Source organism: Asparagus officinalis, unplaced genomic scaffold (assembly GCF_001876935.1).
Source record: "Asparagus officinalis unplaced genomic scaffold, Aspof.V1 AsparagusV1_Un800, whole genome shotgun sequence".
Lineage (NCBI taxonomy): Eukaryota > Viridiplantae > Streptophyta > Magnoliopsida > Asparagales > Asparagaceae > Asparagus > Asparagus officinalis.
The window spans coordinates 10,163-28,085 of record NW_017973059.1 but is presented as its reverse complement, the minus strand read 5'-3'; the positions used below and the strand labels follow the sequence as shown (position 1 = coordinate 28,085).

The following is a 17,923-nucleotide window of genomic DNA, read 5'->3' as shown; positions in this document are numbered from 1 at the left end:
ATAGAAGAAAATACCTTTAAATGTCTCGAATATTAACTTTTGTAAATTTAAATTGCTGAAGTAGATACTTCAAAAATCCTTGCTTTCCAAAATCTGTGACCACGACTGCCGTCGTATCTTTGTTTTTGCTACTTAAATTAGAAGTCCGAATTAGCAAATGAATAAACATAATGGAAGTACGAAAACAATGTATGTTAAATCATTCAGCATACTTCTAATGGGGCAGCATGAATCTATGTGTGTGAAAATAAGGCACAATTTGTACTACACAGATCCCACAACAACGCTTCTTACTTCAACGTATCGGAAAAAGAATTAAAGAGCACAATGAGAAGTACCTCTTTTTCCATAAACAAATCATTTCCTCTCCGTAGATTTTTAAGTTTCTCCTCTAAATCAACCTGTAAATGCTAGAGTGAGTAATAGATTCTAGAAAACAATTTTGGTAGCTATTCATGCACCTTTAGAAATATGCGCATAACAAGCTTAAATTTATAAGCCTAAAAAGTCATACAACATTGAAGCAAGAATAATTACCTTGTTCTCTATGCAGAAGTCTACATCATTTTGTAAATGTTTGATTTTATCCTCCAAGCTAGCCTGTAAAAATTTCATATCAGAGAATCAGTTGTGTGTAGTGAGGTGACATCAACACTGACGAGTTTTCTCATTTCCGCAGTCCAAATAAGATTAGCAGTGTGCCTGGAGAGAATCAGAGGAGACCAGTATCTCTCAAAATTCTAAACTTTTTTTCTCGGGTGGAGCTGTTTAATTAATTAATTAATTTATTTGTGCAAGGAAAAGAAGCAACAACAATATAATTTATATTGGTGTAAATGTATTATTTTGTTTTCAATTCAGGCCTTCATTTATGTGAGTAAATGTAAAATTGTTATAACAAAAGTATAAAGCTGCAAACTGCAGAAGTACCCCTTTCTCAAGCCACTGGTTCTTCTCCTCGTGCAGTTGTCTAACTTCTACTTGCAGTTTGACCTGTATGATGAACATTTGAAAAGAAATTTATAAAACACAGTAGAAAAAAAAAGGGATTACAAGAACGTATAATTTTAAAATGAATATTGTAAATCAGCCTTTCCTATTCAGATAGATTTCATTTATTGCTTAAAAACTCGTTAACTGTTATGCATTTGATATAATTTGGACACAACAACAATACTTAAGGAACCTACGTCAAGCGATATATACCCGTGCTAAAGTTTTGTTTGAGATCCCATGCATCCATCTCATTTCTCAGATGATCAATATCAATTTTCCAGCCAGCCATGGAATTGTGTCAAACATTTTTAAAATGCAGGTCCACATACATAGAAACCAACAAAAAAATTATTTTCATTATGACTACAAGGTTATATGCGGCCATAGTTAAGCAACAATATGCACTCAAGAAAGAATTAAACAAGTTAGTCTTCAAATGCCTAAAATAAGCGATAAGACATTCGGACATTTGACAATTGCAAAGACCCAGCATTGTTTCACATGAATACAATTGTGTGTTTCACTTAGTCTATAAAATGAACATAGTACCTTGGAGTTAAAAATCAACTAGCTAATAGTATGCACATAGATTATATACTTACAAATCTCTCTTCATAAACTTTGTGCCTGTCCAGCTCGATATCCGATTCCGAAACTCCAACACTCTGAATATCGGTCGTGCTCGGAACCTTCGGGATGTGATTCAATTGAGGAGCAGATCCATTGTCCTGCTCCGCATTAGCAACTTCCTGCGAACTAGCCGGAACATCATCCGCAAGCTTGTTCTGGCTATTTCCCCTCTTCTTCTTGTTCTTCTTCTTCTTTCCATCCATTTTCTCAGATAATAACCCTAGAAAACCTCAATTTTTTTTAAAAAAAATCACAAATCGAAATAAACTTAAAGAACACAGAAAGCGACCAAACCCTAGCGAATCGCACGACATCAATCGAACAGCAGATCAGGCCTTACCTAAAAAAACTTGGGGTTCAGAGATCTAAGCCTGCAAAGAGAAAAGGACGCACGAATTTAGAGGTGGATCTCGATTATTTTAGCTCGTGAAATCACGATAATACGAGGTGACATCTAACCTAATTTCCAGATCTCGAGATCTTCGATTGGGAAAGTTTGATGCTTCAGAGAATTTAATACGGTTTGGAGAAATTCGATTAGGAGTGTAGATAATGGGTTTTTTTTTCTCGTTGCTCGCCTGAGTCACAATGGCTTCGCGTGAATGTTATTGCCCCGCTTTACGTTTTGACATTAATTCAGTTTTCTTTTGTTTTTCCTCCACGCTTTTTTTTTCCCCCCCCTTTTTTTTTTTTTTTTTTTTTTTTTTGAACTGACCTCCACACTTTAATTTAATATAATAATTTTGGGTTAATTATGAAAACTATAGTAATAATTAAAATAATTTATAAAAAATAGGAAAAAATGCTTCCAGCCCCCAAAAGCTAAGGAAACGTGCTTCCCACCCCTAAGACTTTGTCAACGGGTGTTTTACCCCCAAAAATAAAGATTCTGTTCTATGAACCCCAAAACACAAAACCCAAGACATTAAAATATGTGAAGACCATAATACCCTTCTCTCTTTCTTTCTTTTTTTATTAAAATATGATGAGGATTATTTTATTATTTTTGTTTTCTCTCTCTCTTTATCATGAAGTATTAAGATGATAGTTAAAATGATTGATAAGGATTATTTTATTATTTTCGTTTTTTATTATTTAGGTTGTTTGTATTGGGAGATTGTTAAAGTTACGGGTTAATTGTTAAGGTTACGAATTAATTGTTAATGTTACGGGTCAATTGTTAAGGTTATGAATCCTCTCTCTCTCTCTCCTTCTTTTTTTATTAAAATATGATGAGGATTATTTTATTATTTTTGTTTTCTCTCTCTCTTTATCATGATGTACTAAGATGATAGTTGAAATGATTGATGGGGATTATTTTATTATTTTTATTTTTTATTATTTTTGTTGTTTGTATTGGAAGATTGTTAAAGTTACGGGTTAATTGTTAAGGTTACGAATTAATTGTTAATATTACGGGTCAATTGTTAAGGTTATGAATTCTCTCTCTCTCTCTCTCTCTCTCTCTCTCTCTCTCTATCATGATGTTTCTTTGATGATATTGAAATGATAAAGAGGATTGTTATTTTATTATTTTTATTTTTTATTTTTTTTTATTTTTAGAATATTCGTTGTTAAGGATAATGGTTGGTTGTAAAGGTTATGCATTGATTGTTAAAGTTACGGGTTGGTTGTTAAGATTAAGGGTTTGTTGTTAAGGTTATGGGTTTGTTGTGTAGGTTACGAATTTGTTGCTAAGGTTACGGGCTTAATTGTTAAGGTTACGGGTTTAATTGTTAAGATTACGTGTTTAATTGTTAAGGTTACGGATTTAATTGTTAAGGTTACGGTTTATTAATTGTTAAGATTACGGTTTAATTGTTAAGGTTATGGGTTTAATTGTTAAGGTTACGGGTTTAATTGTTAAGGTTGCGGTTTTAATTGTTAAGGTTACGGGTTTAATTATTAAGGTTACGGTTTTAATTGTTAAGGTTACGGGTTTAATTGTTAAGGTTACGGTTTAATTGTTAAGGTTACGGTTTAATTATTAAGGTTATGGGTGTAATTGTTAAGGTTACCAGTTTAATTATTAATGTTACGGTTTAATTGTTAAGGTTACGGGTTTAATTGTTAAGGTTACGAGGGAGAGAGAGAAGGGATCCATAACCTTAACAATTAAACTCGTAACCTTAACAATTAAACCCGTAACCGTAACAATTAAACTCATAACCTTAATTAAACCTGTAACCTTAACAATTAAACCCGTAATATTAACAATTAAACCATAACATTAATAATTAATAAACCGTAACCGTAACAATTAAACTCTTAACCTTAACAATTAAACACGTAACCTTAACAATTAAACCCGTAACCTTAACAATTAAACCCGTAACCTTAACAATTAAGCCCGTAACCTTAACAACAAATCTGTAACCTACACAACAAACCCATAACCTTAACAATAAACCCGTTACCTTAACAACCAATTCGTAACCTTAACAATCAATTCATAACATTTACAACCAACCATTATCCTTAACAACGAATATTCTAAAAATACAAAAAGAATAAAAAACAAAAATAATAAAATAATAATTCTCTTTAATCATTTCAATATCATCAAAGAAACATCATGATAAAGAGAGAGAGAGAGAGAGAGAGAGAGAGAGAGGATTCATAACCTTAACAATTGACCCGTAACATTAACAATTAATTCGTAATCATAACAATTAACCCATAACTTTAACAATCTCCCAATACAAACAACCAAAATAATAAAAAACAAAAATAATAAAATAATCTTCATCAATCATTTCAACTATCATCTTAGTACATCATGATAAAGAGAGAGAGAAAATAAAAATAATAAAATAATCCTCATCATATTTTAATAAAAAAGAAAGAAAGAGAGAGAGAGAGAGAGAGAGGATTCATAACCTTAACAATTGACCCGTAACATTAACAATTAATTCGTAACCTTAATAATTAACACGTAACTTTAACAATCTCCCAATACAAACAACCAAAATAATAAAAAAAACAAAAATAATAAAATAATCCTCATCAATCATTTCAACTATCATCTCAATACTTCATGATAAAGAGAGAGAGAAAACAAAAATAATAAAATAATGCTCATCATATTTTAATAAAAAAAGAAAGCGAGAGAGAAGGGTATTATGGTCTTCACATATTTTAATGTCTTGGGTTTTGTGTTTTGGGGGCTTAGAGAACAGAATCTTTATTTTTAGGGGTAAAACACCCGTTGACAAAGTCTTGGGGGTGGGAAGCATGTTTCCTTAGCTTTTGGGGGCTGGAAGCATTTTTCCCTAAAAAATATTAGTTAATATTGAAGGTATATTAGATTCAATCAATATTGGATAACAGTAGAGAATGGGGCTTAATTGGATTGATTTTTCTAATGGTAGTGGATGTAATTTAGAGATGTACTTATTCTATTTAGTTACTAGTTGAGATGCACATGTAATGCACGTGGTTGAATATCATAATTATTTAAATTGATAAAATAGAATAAAATTAAAAAAATAAAGTTTTTTGTGGGATTGATCATCAACTCGATAATTTTTCTCTCAAATAAAATATTGTCATTGTTTCCTTCAACCCAAATTATGGCCACATGATCTACTATTTGTGAGTTATAAACATATTGATCTAGCACAACATCTATGTTTATTAATATATTGAAGTCTTCAAAAACTGGGTGATCATTCAATTCGCGAAGGAATTTTACATATGAATTTACTTTCAATATGTCCATTAAACTTTTACGTATAATTTGACTCGTATTCACATTAACTTTTAGTTATGGTTTCACTCATATTTATATTTTTTAATATTCTCATTCAATTTTATAGTTCATTCTCCGTATCATAGAAATAAAACTGAAAGTATGAAGAATTATTATTTTACGAAGTTAGAGCAGGGAGATTATGATATATTTCGCTATATGCTCGAAACTAGTATTTAAACCCGTGCAAAGCACAGTTCCTAATTTTTTTTTCAAATACTGAACATGTTACTAAAATAAAGTATTCTGCTTTAGATATGAGGTAGTAGATGTAACGCAAATAGTAAATTTGTTACCTGACTTGTAGAGTTAAATTGTTACCAGGCATGGCTTTTATCACTTTTGGGATACCTTCTCTGCCATTAACCTGAGGAATGAATCATACTTTTTTAGGCACATATTGTATGTGTTTTAAATAATTATCAAATAACATGCAGAAGGTTAGCAGTCCGATCAGGTTTCTAAAAATTGCACATTGAATTAGTTCAACTCACATACCATCTTGAACATTGTGGAAATCATCATCACAATCGGACTCCATGACCATATTTGAGTCGAACCAGGCATCGATAATGCTCCCTGATGATTTTGAAACTGTCAATAAATGAAATATTTTGCAAATATGCATAAGACTATGAAACTACAGCTCATAAGTCATAGACCACGTTATTATTGTATAAGTCATTTATTAGTATACAAATATGCAATTAGTGGGTGTAAAGTTCATAATTTCATCAGCCACTTTTGCCGGCAAAACAATGTAAAATTGGTTAAACTTCTTTCGGGGTCTTTGAGCAACAAATTTTTTTTCCTTCATAATCTATTTTTACGCAATGTATAGGCAACATGATTCTGATCAAGAAAAATCCTATTTTGTGAAAAAGAATGTGGACAAAATCTACTGTAGGGATCAGCATTCATGAATGTTTGTTGGAAATTTGAAGTAAAAAGACAATGAAAGAAAAATTGACTTGTATTCTCTCAAAATCAATTACAATTTGGATTCCGATTACAAAAGAGAGGAGAATGAATTTGATTCTCCCCTTTGTTTAATTCTGGGTTCTTCACGGTGGCGATGAGATGCCTCCCTCGAATGCTCGCGTCGAGTTTGCTTCTCGTTGACGATCCGAACGTCTTGATTCACTGGAACGTGATTTTCTCCTCACGATTTGACGATGTGGAGAACTTACATAGCAAGTTTGAAAATAACTCTTAATGAGTTGATAACTCTGAACGAGTTTTAGAAGAACTTGCAGAGCAAGTTTTGAACTCTGATCGAGTTTTAGAAGAACTTGCAGAGCAAGTTTTGAACTCTGATCGAGTTGATAACCCTGGCCGAGTTTGAACTCTTGAAAAAGAGTTGATTTGAACCGAAAGTCGGTTATAAGCCAAGGATGAATAAGCTCTTGTTGCAGATCTCCCGAGCTCCAGAAAACGCTCTAAGGATCTCCTCTGGTGCTGCCAAATCCCAGTTCCAAAATATACCAGCCTTTTGACCGAATCTCCCTTTTTTGATGAGAAAGAAATTCGATCCTTTAACTCAATTGAGTTTCTGGTATTTATAGGGGATTAAGGGTGGTAACTACCCCCTTAATCCGCTCTTAAGTGGGGCGAAAATCCCTCAAATCGTGGGGAAAAACAGTTCCTGGAACTGTTCATTGCGTGCTTTGAACGAGTCAAACGCTGAAAACTAGCGTTCAGGGCCCGAACTCTGTGTTTTTAGATTAAAAACGCAGAGTTGAGCCTATTCTGGTGGCTGAACGCACTGGCCGCGCAGCGTGATGAACTCTGAGACGCAGAGTTGGGATGTTTTAGGCTGAAAATGCACAATTCGTGCTGTAAACGCACAGTTGGCCTGAAAACGCACAGTTGGCCTGTTTCAGGCTAAAAACGCACAGTTGAGCCCGTAAACGCACAGTTGGCCTGAAAACGCACAGTTGACCTGTTTAAAGGCTGAAAACGCACAGTTTGTGCTGTTTCAGAGATGAACTCTGCGTTTTAGGCTGAAAACGCAGAGTTGGGCCTGTTTAAAGGCTGAAAACGCACAGATTGTGCTGTTTTTAAAGATGAACTCTGCGTTTTAGGCTGAAAACGCAGAGTTGAGCCTGTTTAAAGGCTAAAAACGCACAGGTTGTGCTGTTTTAGAGATGAACTCTGCGTTTTAGGCTGAAAACGCAGAGTTGAGCCTGTTTAAAGGCTGAAAACGCACACTTGGGCCGTTTTAGAGGTGAACTCTGCGTTTTAGGCTGAAAACACAGAGTTGGGCCGTAACTCTGCGTTTTGATGTTATAACGCTGGTTCGACCTATGCGTTTTGACTCTGTAATGCAGAAGCGAACCTTAGGCAGGCTTGGCGAGCTTCAAGCTAAGTCCAATGTTCTGACGAAGTACGGTCTTGCAGACGGACTTCAGAACATAACTTGCTGCGAAGAACAGGTCATAACTTTCAAACCGTAAGTCGGAATTGGACGAATTATATATGAAAATCGGCTATCTCGACGAGACGGGACCATCCGAACCCAGCCGAAGGCTTCGGTTCACTTCCTTCATTTCGCCAAATTCCTTACGGTTTGAGAGATATCTGCATTCTAGTATGAAGAGACCGTCAATTTGTAGTCAAATTCCTTACGGTTTGAGAGATATCTGCATTCTAGTATGAAGAGACCGTCAATTTGTAGTCTCTTTTGCTAGAGCTTTGCACAGATCGTCCTCTTGTCAATTTGTAGTCTCTTTTGCTAGAGCTTTGCACAGATCGTCCTCTTATAATCTTCGTCTTGGCTCCTTAAAATATGAGAGTCGTCAGATTGTAACTCCCGATATTGATTGTGAAGGCTGTTGAATTGGAGCTTTCATCAGTTGTTGTGAAGGTCGTCAGATTGTAACCTTCTGGAAGTCGTCAGGTTGTAACTTCCATCATCGGTGTTTGATGGGGGATCAACTATCTATTGTGATTTTTAGACAGCCTACAATGAACAAAGCACGTTTACAGAGTAAGGGCATCAAATAGCCATTTACAGAGTAAATTGTGCTCAACTTCGCTCTCCATATGCCTAACAAATACACCTCATCTCTCAAATTTCTACTTACCCAGACTTAAAGCACTCAAATCATGTATTCACCAAAATTTAACTGACACATTAACAAATCATTCATCTTAAACCCAAAAGCATAAACAAATCATGTATTCACCAAAATTTAACTGACACATTAACAAATCATTCATCTTAAACCCAAAAGCATAAACAAAGGTAACGATGCATGCATCTCATTTTTCACATTAACAAATCATTCATCTTAAACCCAAAAGCATAAACAAAGGTAACGATGCATGCATCTCATTTTTGCCCCTGAACGCTGCAATAAAAATCAAATTTCTTTAAACGAAGGATCTTTACCCTAACCCTAACCCTAATCATCCAATAAAGAGCAATCGATACTTCCACAAAGCAGTTTTGGGGTGAATCTTACCGCTACTTTGAGGTCCCATGATGGACACAACATAAAAATAAAATAAAACTAAAACATAACAAATTTCACAAATCTATTGCAATCTAAGAGTATCCATTCACCAATCCACCAAATTAACGTACGATTTCACGAATACAACTTCCAAAATCAAACCCTTTACCAGTTTCTTCAAAATCAACCAACAAATCAAAAAACAAATAAAAAAGGGAAAAGATCAGAAAATCAAACCTTAATTTATTTGGAAACTCTCGTTCTCCTCCTCAAATCTCGCGATCTCATCAATCGGTTTCAGCGAAGAAACTCTCGTTCTCCTCCTCCCCATCTGCTTTCCCGCCACCCGTGGCCACCCACCGACGCATTGCTCCGGCATCGACATCGAAATCAACATGTCATGAGAGCTTGAATGGGACTTTATTATCTCCTACCTCGAAATCGACGGCGCTGGAGAGCTTGGTTCCGTCTGAGAGCTTGAATGGGACTTTATTATCTCCTACCTCGAAATCGACGGCGCTGGAGAGCTTGGTTCCGTCGGTGCTGACATAGGTCACCTCTGACAACTCGCGATACATCCAATCACGACGAAGGAGGGGAGAGGTGGAATTGGAGGAAGGGATCTTGGAATCGTTTATATCGAGGGAGACAGAAGCGGTTTTTTAAAAAATGAAAATGGGTTTGCAAATTTCTTTTTAAAGTCGTGGGATTCTTTTTAGAAGGAAAAGCAGGAGAACTGAGGCGTGGGAGTTAGAGAGGTTGGTTATTTAGTGAGAGAAGTGGGTTGTGTGAAATGGTTGGTTATTCATTTTAGTTTTTTCATGATTCACAACTTTAGATTACTGTTCATTTTATCTTTTTTTTTTTTGTTCTCCTTTAGTAATAAAGAAGTAGATATAAAAATTTCTTTTTTCTTTGATATAATGTCATTATCAAATCTTAGCCCAAACGATGTGAATTAAAAATGTTATTATAACTCATTTGCCTAGGTAATTGTATTGTATATAGGACATACAACTCATCTGAAATATACACACCTGCTAAGTGGATTTTGTTGTTGTGAGAGCAAAATGTTTCAGACTCGTATTTAAATTTTTAGACTATATAAAAGACATAAGAATTTGGAGTACATAGCTTATATATCGTAAAGAATATATTGGTTCATGAAGAATTTTCCCTAATAATGATATTATTACAATGATATTACTATTCAGTATTAAATCAATTTTATTATATAAGATTATATGACCATTTTTAATAAATTATAAAGTATATATATGGAAACCTCGATGCTTATGGCCAGTAGTTGGGCTCCACAAAAGTGGTTAACTTTATATTATAGTTTGCTATTTGTAGTATTGTTAGAAAGATCATTATCTTTCCTCTTTATCTTATTATTCACGCTTTTCTGATGTAAGTACTCTTTTGATAATCACTTAATTAGCTATATTTTGTTTTTATAATATAAGAGGTTAGAATATTATCTCCTGTTTAAAAAAGTATTGACATGATTTTCTTAAAAAATATATACACATAATAGCAATAGTATGTATTTCAGTTCAACTGAAACATTGGTTTGAAGCCGTTTAGAGTGAGATCCTTTCTATGTTAGAATGGTGATATAGTGATTACACAATCTAAAAGTCAAAGAAGAAATTCTACAAAGAAAAAGTAATTTAATATGTCAAATTAATAACTAATTTATAAATATACATTAACAGTGCTGTAGGCACAAAATTTGCCTATAGATTGCAAAGAAGCTCAAAACTAACGAAACAATAATATCTCTCAAACCGGAGAGAATTTGGCAAAACGAATAGTAGCAAACCAAAATTTTATTGTTTTGGTCAGCCCTATCTCGTCGAAATAGTTGATTTTCATATATAATTCGTCCAATTCCGACTTACGGTTTGAAAGTTATGACTCGTTCTTTGCAGCATGTTTTGAAGTTCGCCTGAACTAATCAAACCTCGCCTAAACTATTGGACCAAGCCTATATATCCCCGGAACACAGCTCGAGATGAAGAGAAGAGATAAACGTCAACATCTGAGTCAAAAAAGATCATCCGATGCCAAAAGGAAACGACGAAACGCATGAAATGACGGAACGAGACATAGTCAGGAAGTCTCAGAATTCTGAGTCACTTCGAAGTGTCTCGCACAAGGAGTTTTCTGAGGCGCGTTTTTTGATAATGTTCCGCAGGTTTCATAGATTCTAATCGCTCCAGAGCTGCTTGGGGCCATCCATAAACGTGGGGAGGCCGTTGCAAAACCGAAAACCCGCCTAAAGGGATAATCACGGGTTGTTCTTCGTTCTTATCCAAAAACACAGCATCTGAAGCCTATAAATACACCCCTGAGGCTCCTATATACTAACGAGATCTTAAATTTGGAGCTTGGAGGTGAGGTGCTGACCCTGTGAGAGCAGACCTATGAATTTCAGAGAGAGGCTAGCGAGATCTCGACGAACTTCAGCATAAAGAGGAAGATTTCAAGAGATCTGAAGCCCCTTTTCATCCTTCCCTCGAGATCAGATCTTGTTTTGATCTTGGGAAGAGTAATAATCTTACTTGGTTGAGATTATTTACTTCAGTTCAAGTTTCCTCGATTGAAACAAAGAACATTAAGCCTTCGTGTGCATCAACCGGATCTGATAATCGACGATCCACGGATCAAAGAGTCCCCGGCACAGGCAAAGATCCCACGCAAGCAGTGGATGATAAACATCCTCTGTGTGTGTGTTTCAAGGAGATTGTCTTTTTATTTCTTTTGTGTAAGAAAAGTCTTATAAAAAGGCTCATTCTTTTGAACTTATTGTAAATGATAAACGTCATAAATGAGTTCTACAATAAAATCGATTTCTGAAGCAAACACGCTGGTGACTACAGTGGGAGCCAACAATCTCACTGCCGAGACTGTCGTGTCACAACTGAAGATCAAGATTCCGGTTGATTCAGCGGTCGAGTACGAGTTCAATGAAGTCAAGTTCGAGGAATATTTCTCCTCGTCTTCATCAAAATCCTCCTCTCCCTGCAAGTGCGGAAAGATCTCATCTTTGAAGGAGGTGTATTCACCAATGAAGGCTACAAGTGACTCCGCTCGCCACAACTCCTCTCCAATCAATGAGTTGTTCAACCAAAGTATGCCAACTCTGACGAAGAGGGCTCATCAGAGGTGACGCTAATGCCAAGCTCGTCAAATCAGCAAGGCCTTGGAACAAGTTGATGGGGTTCGTTACTATGCAGATTTGGAGTCCAGGAAGCATCAAGTAATTCATCCACCTCAATGGCAATTTGTTGTCACTTCCTCCAAATCATCGATGGAAGAATGAGTTCTCATCAAAAAGACTCGTTCAACCTTGGAAGAGCTCATTTAGAAGCGCCACGCACGTGCTACACACACGCATTCCCTTGTGCGAAAGGCACAATATATGAAAAAGAAGGAAATGGCCAAAAAATCGCCAAAGTCCTACAAAGTCTGGGTGCTAAAATTGAAGATTGCACCGAAATCAAGTGAAATGACTACGTCGACATCAAATTGTCTCGGCCAAGGTCGAGACACATTGAAGTGTCTCGGCCATGGCCGAATGACTACGTCGACATCAAATTGTCTCGGCCAAGGTCGAGACACATTGAAGTGTCTCGGCCATGGCCGAGACATCCTGGGGTGTCTCGCCCCAAGGAACACCCTCGCGATTGTTTCCTCGCATCCACCGATGTCCGCTCCTATCTCGGTCTCTCCCGTACTTTCGGTGAAGCCCTACGGTAGTATTGATCTGTCAAAATTCAAAGTAACGATGGCGGATCGACTCAGTTCTCTATACAAGGATCGAGGCAAAGCTCTGGTAAAAGAATGCAAAGCTCCGATGATCAAAACCCGAGCAATTCCTCAGACTGGGGGTCGTACAAATACTCCCGTCAAGCCAAATGCCGCTCAAAGGTGTCAAAGGTGTCACGCCGCTTCCAAACAAACCGGGACACCTCAATGTAGTTGTTTGTGTGACGTGCACAAAAGAGGCAAGGAGGCCTCCCCTTTTAGGAGAATTCCTGTCACTTCTTGCCTGGGAGTGCGTATCGAAGTCTAGGAGCCCGTTGAGATTCCACACTTGCAAGGGGTGGTTCCAAACGTGCGACTCCTGAGAATGCCAATAAGCCCTTGCACTCCTAGAAGAAGACGTGTCCATCAAAAGACAACGTCATACCTGAGGAATCGAACCAACGGTCAATAGGTTGCTCCGGTCATCATGGCGAGGAGTTGCACCATTAGGCTGGGAGTGCGAACAAATCTCGAAAGAGGGTTATCTAAAAATGAGTTCTCATTGTCCATGCGAGAGACTTATTAGAGCAGTATTATCAAAATGTAGCTGCCTCAGGATAATTTCACAAAGGGTCTCAGTATTCGAGAAAATTGCAACTCAAGCATCAAAGCTCGGATCAAAATGCTTCCACGAGAGAAAATCTGCCGTCCAGGATAATGAATTCTCTGAAGTCACCATCAACATGGCTGACAAAGGAAAGTCTGTGATTACTTCAAATGATTCTAATCCTGACTTTTCTACAGAAAGAAAAGCCAATCCAAGAATAGCCCAACGAATGTTTTGGCTTTAATTGGGAGCCACCAGAATTCACGAAGGACTGTCTTCGGATGATGAACTATTGGATACTTGCTCCACAATCGCCTCCGACGATACCATGTCTATCATGGGGGAAACCAGGGAGGCATTCACTATCACTCCTGATCTCGTAACTCATACTCTTTAAGAAGCTCTAGCCAAACAATGAAAAGATCTTAGGGCCGAAATAAAAATAGAGATGGAGTTGGCCATGCAGCAAATGAGAGAGTTGTAGGCTCAAAGACTTCGACCACCAGAGTCCAGTCAGCTGGCTAAGTCTAGTTGTCACACTACACCTGTTACGCCCATTCAAAACAGTGCAGACGACAGTGATCCAGAAGTGGATAAAGTCATCAAGGCTGATGCACCACTCGATAAAACTGGGGGTAGTTCAATTGCACCCCTCAATGAAACTGAGAGTGGCCCAATTGCTTTTCCTTAACATCACTCGAAGAGAGATGCAGGCAAGGACAAGAAGATGAGAGAACTCGAGAGTAAGGTCAATGTCTTAATGTCTGCTCAAGAAGTGAAGAAGACGGGAATTCTGTGCCCGTATCCAAGGGATTGGGACACGATTCCATACCCGTCAAAGTTCAATTTGATTAACTTCACGCTATTTTACGAGAGAGGCTCACTAACCTAACACTTGGTTTACTTCAAATCTCATTTAGGTATAATATCTGGGAATGAACCCTTGATCATTCGGTCATTCGTAGGCACCCTTCGCGGGGCCATCTTCAATTGGTATCGATGTCTCAAGCCAGGAAGCATTAACTGCTAGGACGACATGGAGAATTTATTCCTCAACCACTTCTTCAATGACGACATTGAAGTGTCGATCGGAGCTCTTCTAAATGAGAAGCAAAAGGACGGGGAGACGATTGATAATTTCGTCAAACGCTTCTGCAACCAGGTGATGAACTGTCAGGATCCGATCATGGAGGAATTCATACTCCAGACCTGTTATAACAATCTTTCCCTGGACGTGTTAGAGGTCATAAGAGTCATACCTTCAACCACGTGGAAAGAGTTAAAACTACATTGTGAACTGGCCGAACGCTTTCTCAAAAGAAAGAAGGTTAAGAGAAGCCAATCGATAGTTAAGACACCTGCAACTAATCCTAGATCCCAGCAGGAGTATTCTTTGGAAGATGATGAAGTTCTAGCCATCTTTGAGTACCTCCTCGCCAACAATAAAATCAAGCTACCACCGATTACAAATCAGGAGGAAGTAAATAGGACCTCGGATCCAAAGTACTATGCGTATCACAAGAGGGTCCATCATCCAACCAATACTTGTTTTACTCTGAACAATAGCATTCAAGTCTTGGTTGATATCGACGTCATTACGACAAAACAAGCCAAATGAAAACGGCGAAGACTCCAATGAGTATATGAATATAAACTGCTTCTCCCAAACTACGATGAGTATACAAGTATAAATTATATCTTCTTGAACCTTCAACGGGTATATGAGGTTAAACTAATTTCCAAAGACTCCAACAAGTATAAGAGTATAAACTGCTTCTCCCTTTCCTCTGACGGGTATACGAGGTTAAACTACTTCCCTTATTTCTAACAACGAGAAGTTCCTGGAGAATATTACTCTTAATATTCTTAAGGATAACCTAACAATGTGACAGAATATAATTGGATTCAGGTTCGCCAAAGAGCTAGGGGTAGAATACCTCAATGCATTCCAATGGGAAGTTCCTGGAGAATACTACACATTGTATTCTTAAAGATAACTCAAAACCAATTGATTATTCAATGTGAAAAACAATCATCAGAATAATTCATTCTTAATCATGATAAAAATGATTAAGAACCTCCCAATGTAGCTATTTAATCATTTCCAAGATGATTAAAACCCCTCACTGTGACTTTTGGAGCACTCTTTCGTTGAGATGAGATTCAACGACTGCATATGGTCAATCTTTCCTCACGAAATTCCCACTGTATAATTGTGGAGTGCTTAATGATTCACAGTTCTTCACCACAAAATCTTTCACTGATCAAATTAATTAACGGTAGGTCCACCAAAATTATTCACAGTTAAATCCATTCAAACTCTCATTGTGTCTAAGCCTTTAACACTCCCACTGTTAAAGTTATGACACGACATCTAAAATTTCAATTTGCTGATCCATGGAGATTATCAAACCCCTTTTTGTGTCAAGTTCCTATAAACTTGACACCAAAAATCCCCACTAAGTGATTTGTACAAATCAACATTCTCACTGTTATTTGTACCTCCACTCCTACTATTTCTTGGTCAAACCTTCCTACAGTTAGGACCAAAGCCAAAATCCTCTATCGATTCCTTCCATGAATAAGAGGTCCACTTTCAAATTGAGCGATCAAACCTTCCTACAGTTAGGGTCATCTCAAACCTCTCACTTGGTCAAACTTTCCTTCAGTTAGTGTCAAAACTAGAATTCCCTCTTGATAAATGAGAAATCTGCCTTCAGATTGGGTAATCAAACCGACAGTTAAGGTTACCTAAATCTTTCAGATTCTCTGAGTAGAGATCTCACTTTGAATTTCTTTTGATACAGGAGATAGAATATAAAATTCTTCCTCCCCGGTACCAGGTTCGTCTTCGTCCCAAGAGAAGACACAATCTCTCAACATTAAAATCCATATCTTACACGTATGGGGGACTTTATCTCGATCCCTAATTAGAGATAAGTTTGTATCTAACACATACTGTCGGGTGATCTATTCTAGCGAAAACGACCAAGTCTACGTATTCAACATCATAGCAAAAAAAATCCATGACTTTCATATATGTGGGACTTTATCTCGATCCCTAATTAGAGATAACCCTACGCCTAACACGCATTGCCGGGTGGTGCATTCTCGTGAAAACGACAAAGTTTATGCATTCAATATCATAGTACTAAGTCTAAAAGAATTTATTCTTTTAGCATAACATTGCATGTAGAATAGACTTAGACAATCTACATGCTAGCCCGACTCAAACGGTAGTCGTTAAAGGTTCATCAAATCCGTTGATGGCTGAGGGTTTGCCAAAAATCCTATAATGAATAGCTTGCGATGACGGATTCGCTCTTCTAACTCGGAGAGCTTCTCTTCATAAAGCTTGTACAAGATTCATCTTCAATCAGCTTTAATAGTCATTGACGTATCAGCTTCATCAATTGGTCTCGTGACTCGATCGCCTAGGGTAGCTTCAGAGATAGTAGTTGGATCAGCATCTACAGCTGGTCCTACAATCAAATCTCACACAAAGAGCTCAACCTGGCTAGCCTCCGATGTATTCTCAGCTTACTCTTCCTACACTTTGATGAGTATATGAGTATAAACTGCATCTCTTGAACCTCCAACGGGTATATGAGGTTAAACTGATTCTCGAAACTCCAATGAATATACGAGTATAAACTAATTCTCCATGCTCCAACGCCTTAAGAGCTTAAACTGTGTAGACTTCAGTTAACGTATGAGTATAAACTGTGTTCACACCGCAACGGAGGTTAACGCCGGTCAACGCGTCAATAATTTCGCCGAAATAAGTGTTTGCATCGGAAATTAGTTTATTTATTAAAATCATTACAACTCGAATACAATGAGTTCTGAGAAACAAATATTTTTATAAGACTTCTCATTACAAACAAACAACTTCCTAAAAACACACATAGGAACGTTTATCGTTTGCTGCTTGCATGGGATCTTTGCCTGTGCCGGGGTGCGTTAACCCGTGGATGACCGAATTACAAATCCAAGTTGAACCGTGAAGAAGGCTTAAGGTCGATATTTCATTTTAGAAACAAAGACATAAGTGAATATCTTAGCAATATAAGATAAAACACTCTTCTCGAGATTAAGTCAAGGCTTAGATCTCAAGGAATCGCAAGAGCTCTGAAAGGCTTGCACGTGATGAAGATTCTCTTTCTCCCTTTCTTAGAATGCTCAAATCTCTGCTCTATTCTACTCAATAATGCTCCGTCCTCCTTAATAATAATCCTAGGAATGTATTTATAACCTATAAGAACCATAACTGAAGTCTGAAGTTGACAAGAAACTGTTGGCCTTCTTGTTTTGATGATGTTTAACAAACAATTTATCACTAATGTTGTTTGTCTAGTATTTGTGTTTTCGTATTTATTGTAGACAAACAACGTTGTTGGAGGATGGATGGAATAGAGCTTCAACGATCATATCCAAAGGAGGTTGGCGGAATGTCGGTGAAGCCTTGCTATTCAATGTTCAAGATCCAAGTTCAAGCTTCATCCGCATAGTGTACCAAGTCAAGCTTATTGAAGATCAAGATCTAGCTTGGGTAACTTAGTTTAGGATTTATATTATGTGTGTTATATACTCTAAGCTCAATTATCTATACACACACATTTTATTAGTTTCCTTGTATATATATGTAATCACATATATATACAACACAAGTTTTGGTTTTCATGTTTATAAATATGAAATTACATGTTTCATATTTATTATTGT

The 17,923-nt window shown here is 36.9% G+C and overlaps 1 protein-coding gene across 1 annotated transcript; it reads right to left on the bottom strand.

The window, feature by feature from the left end:
• Positions 1-270: 270 nt before the first annotated feature.
• Positions 271-2,248, bottom strand: LOC109828177. Its single transcript, XM_020395207.1, has 6 exons — positions 2,086-2,248; positions 1,967-1,997; positions 1,599-1,846; positions 931-993; positions 538-600; positions 271-401 (listed from the first exon to the last, which is right to left on the bottom strand). Exons 3-6 carry the CDS (start codon positions 1,827-1,829, stop codon positions 291-293), a joined length of 468 nt encoding a protein of 155 aa, XP_020250796.1. The 5' UTR covers positions 1,830-1,846; positions 1,967-1,997; positions 2,086-2,248; the 3' UTR covers positions 271-290.
• Positions 2,249-17,923: the final 15,675 nt, after the last annotated feature.

Coding starts and splice junctions, on each gene's coding strand:
- LOC109828177 (XM_020395207.1), bottom strand. CDS start 1,829: ATGGATGGAAAGAAGAAGAAGAACAAGAAGAAGAGGGGAAATAGCCAG. Junction 994..1,598: donor AAGTTTATGAAGAGAGATTT/GTAAGTATATAA, acceptor TTCATCATACAG/GTCAAACTGCAAGTAGAAGT. Junction 402..537: donor ACTTCTGCATAGAGAACAAG/GTAATTATTCTT, acceptor TAGCATTTACAG/GTTGATTTAGAGGAGAAACT.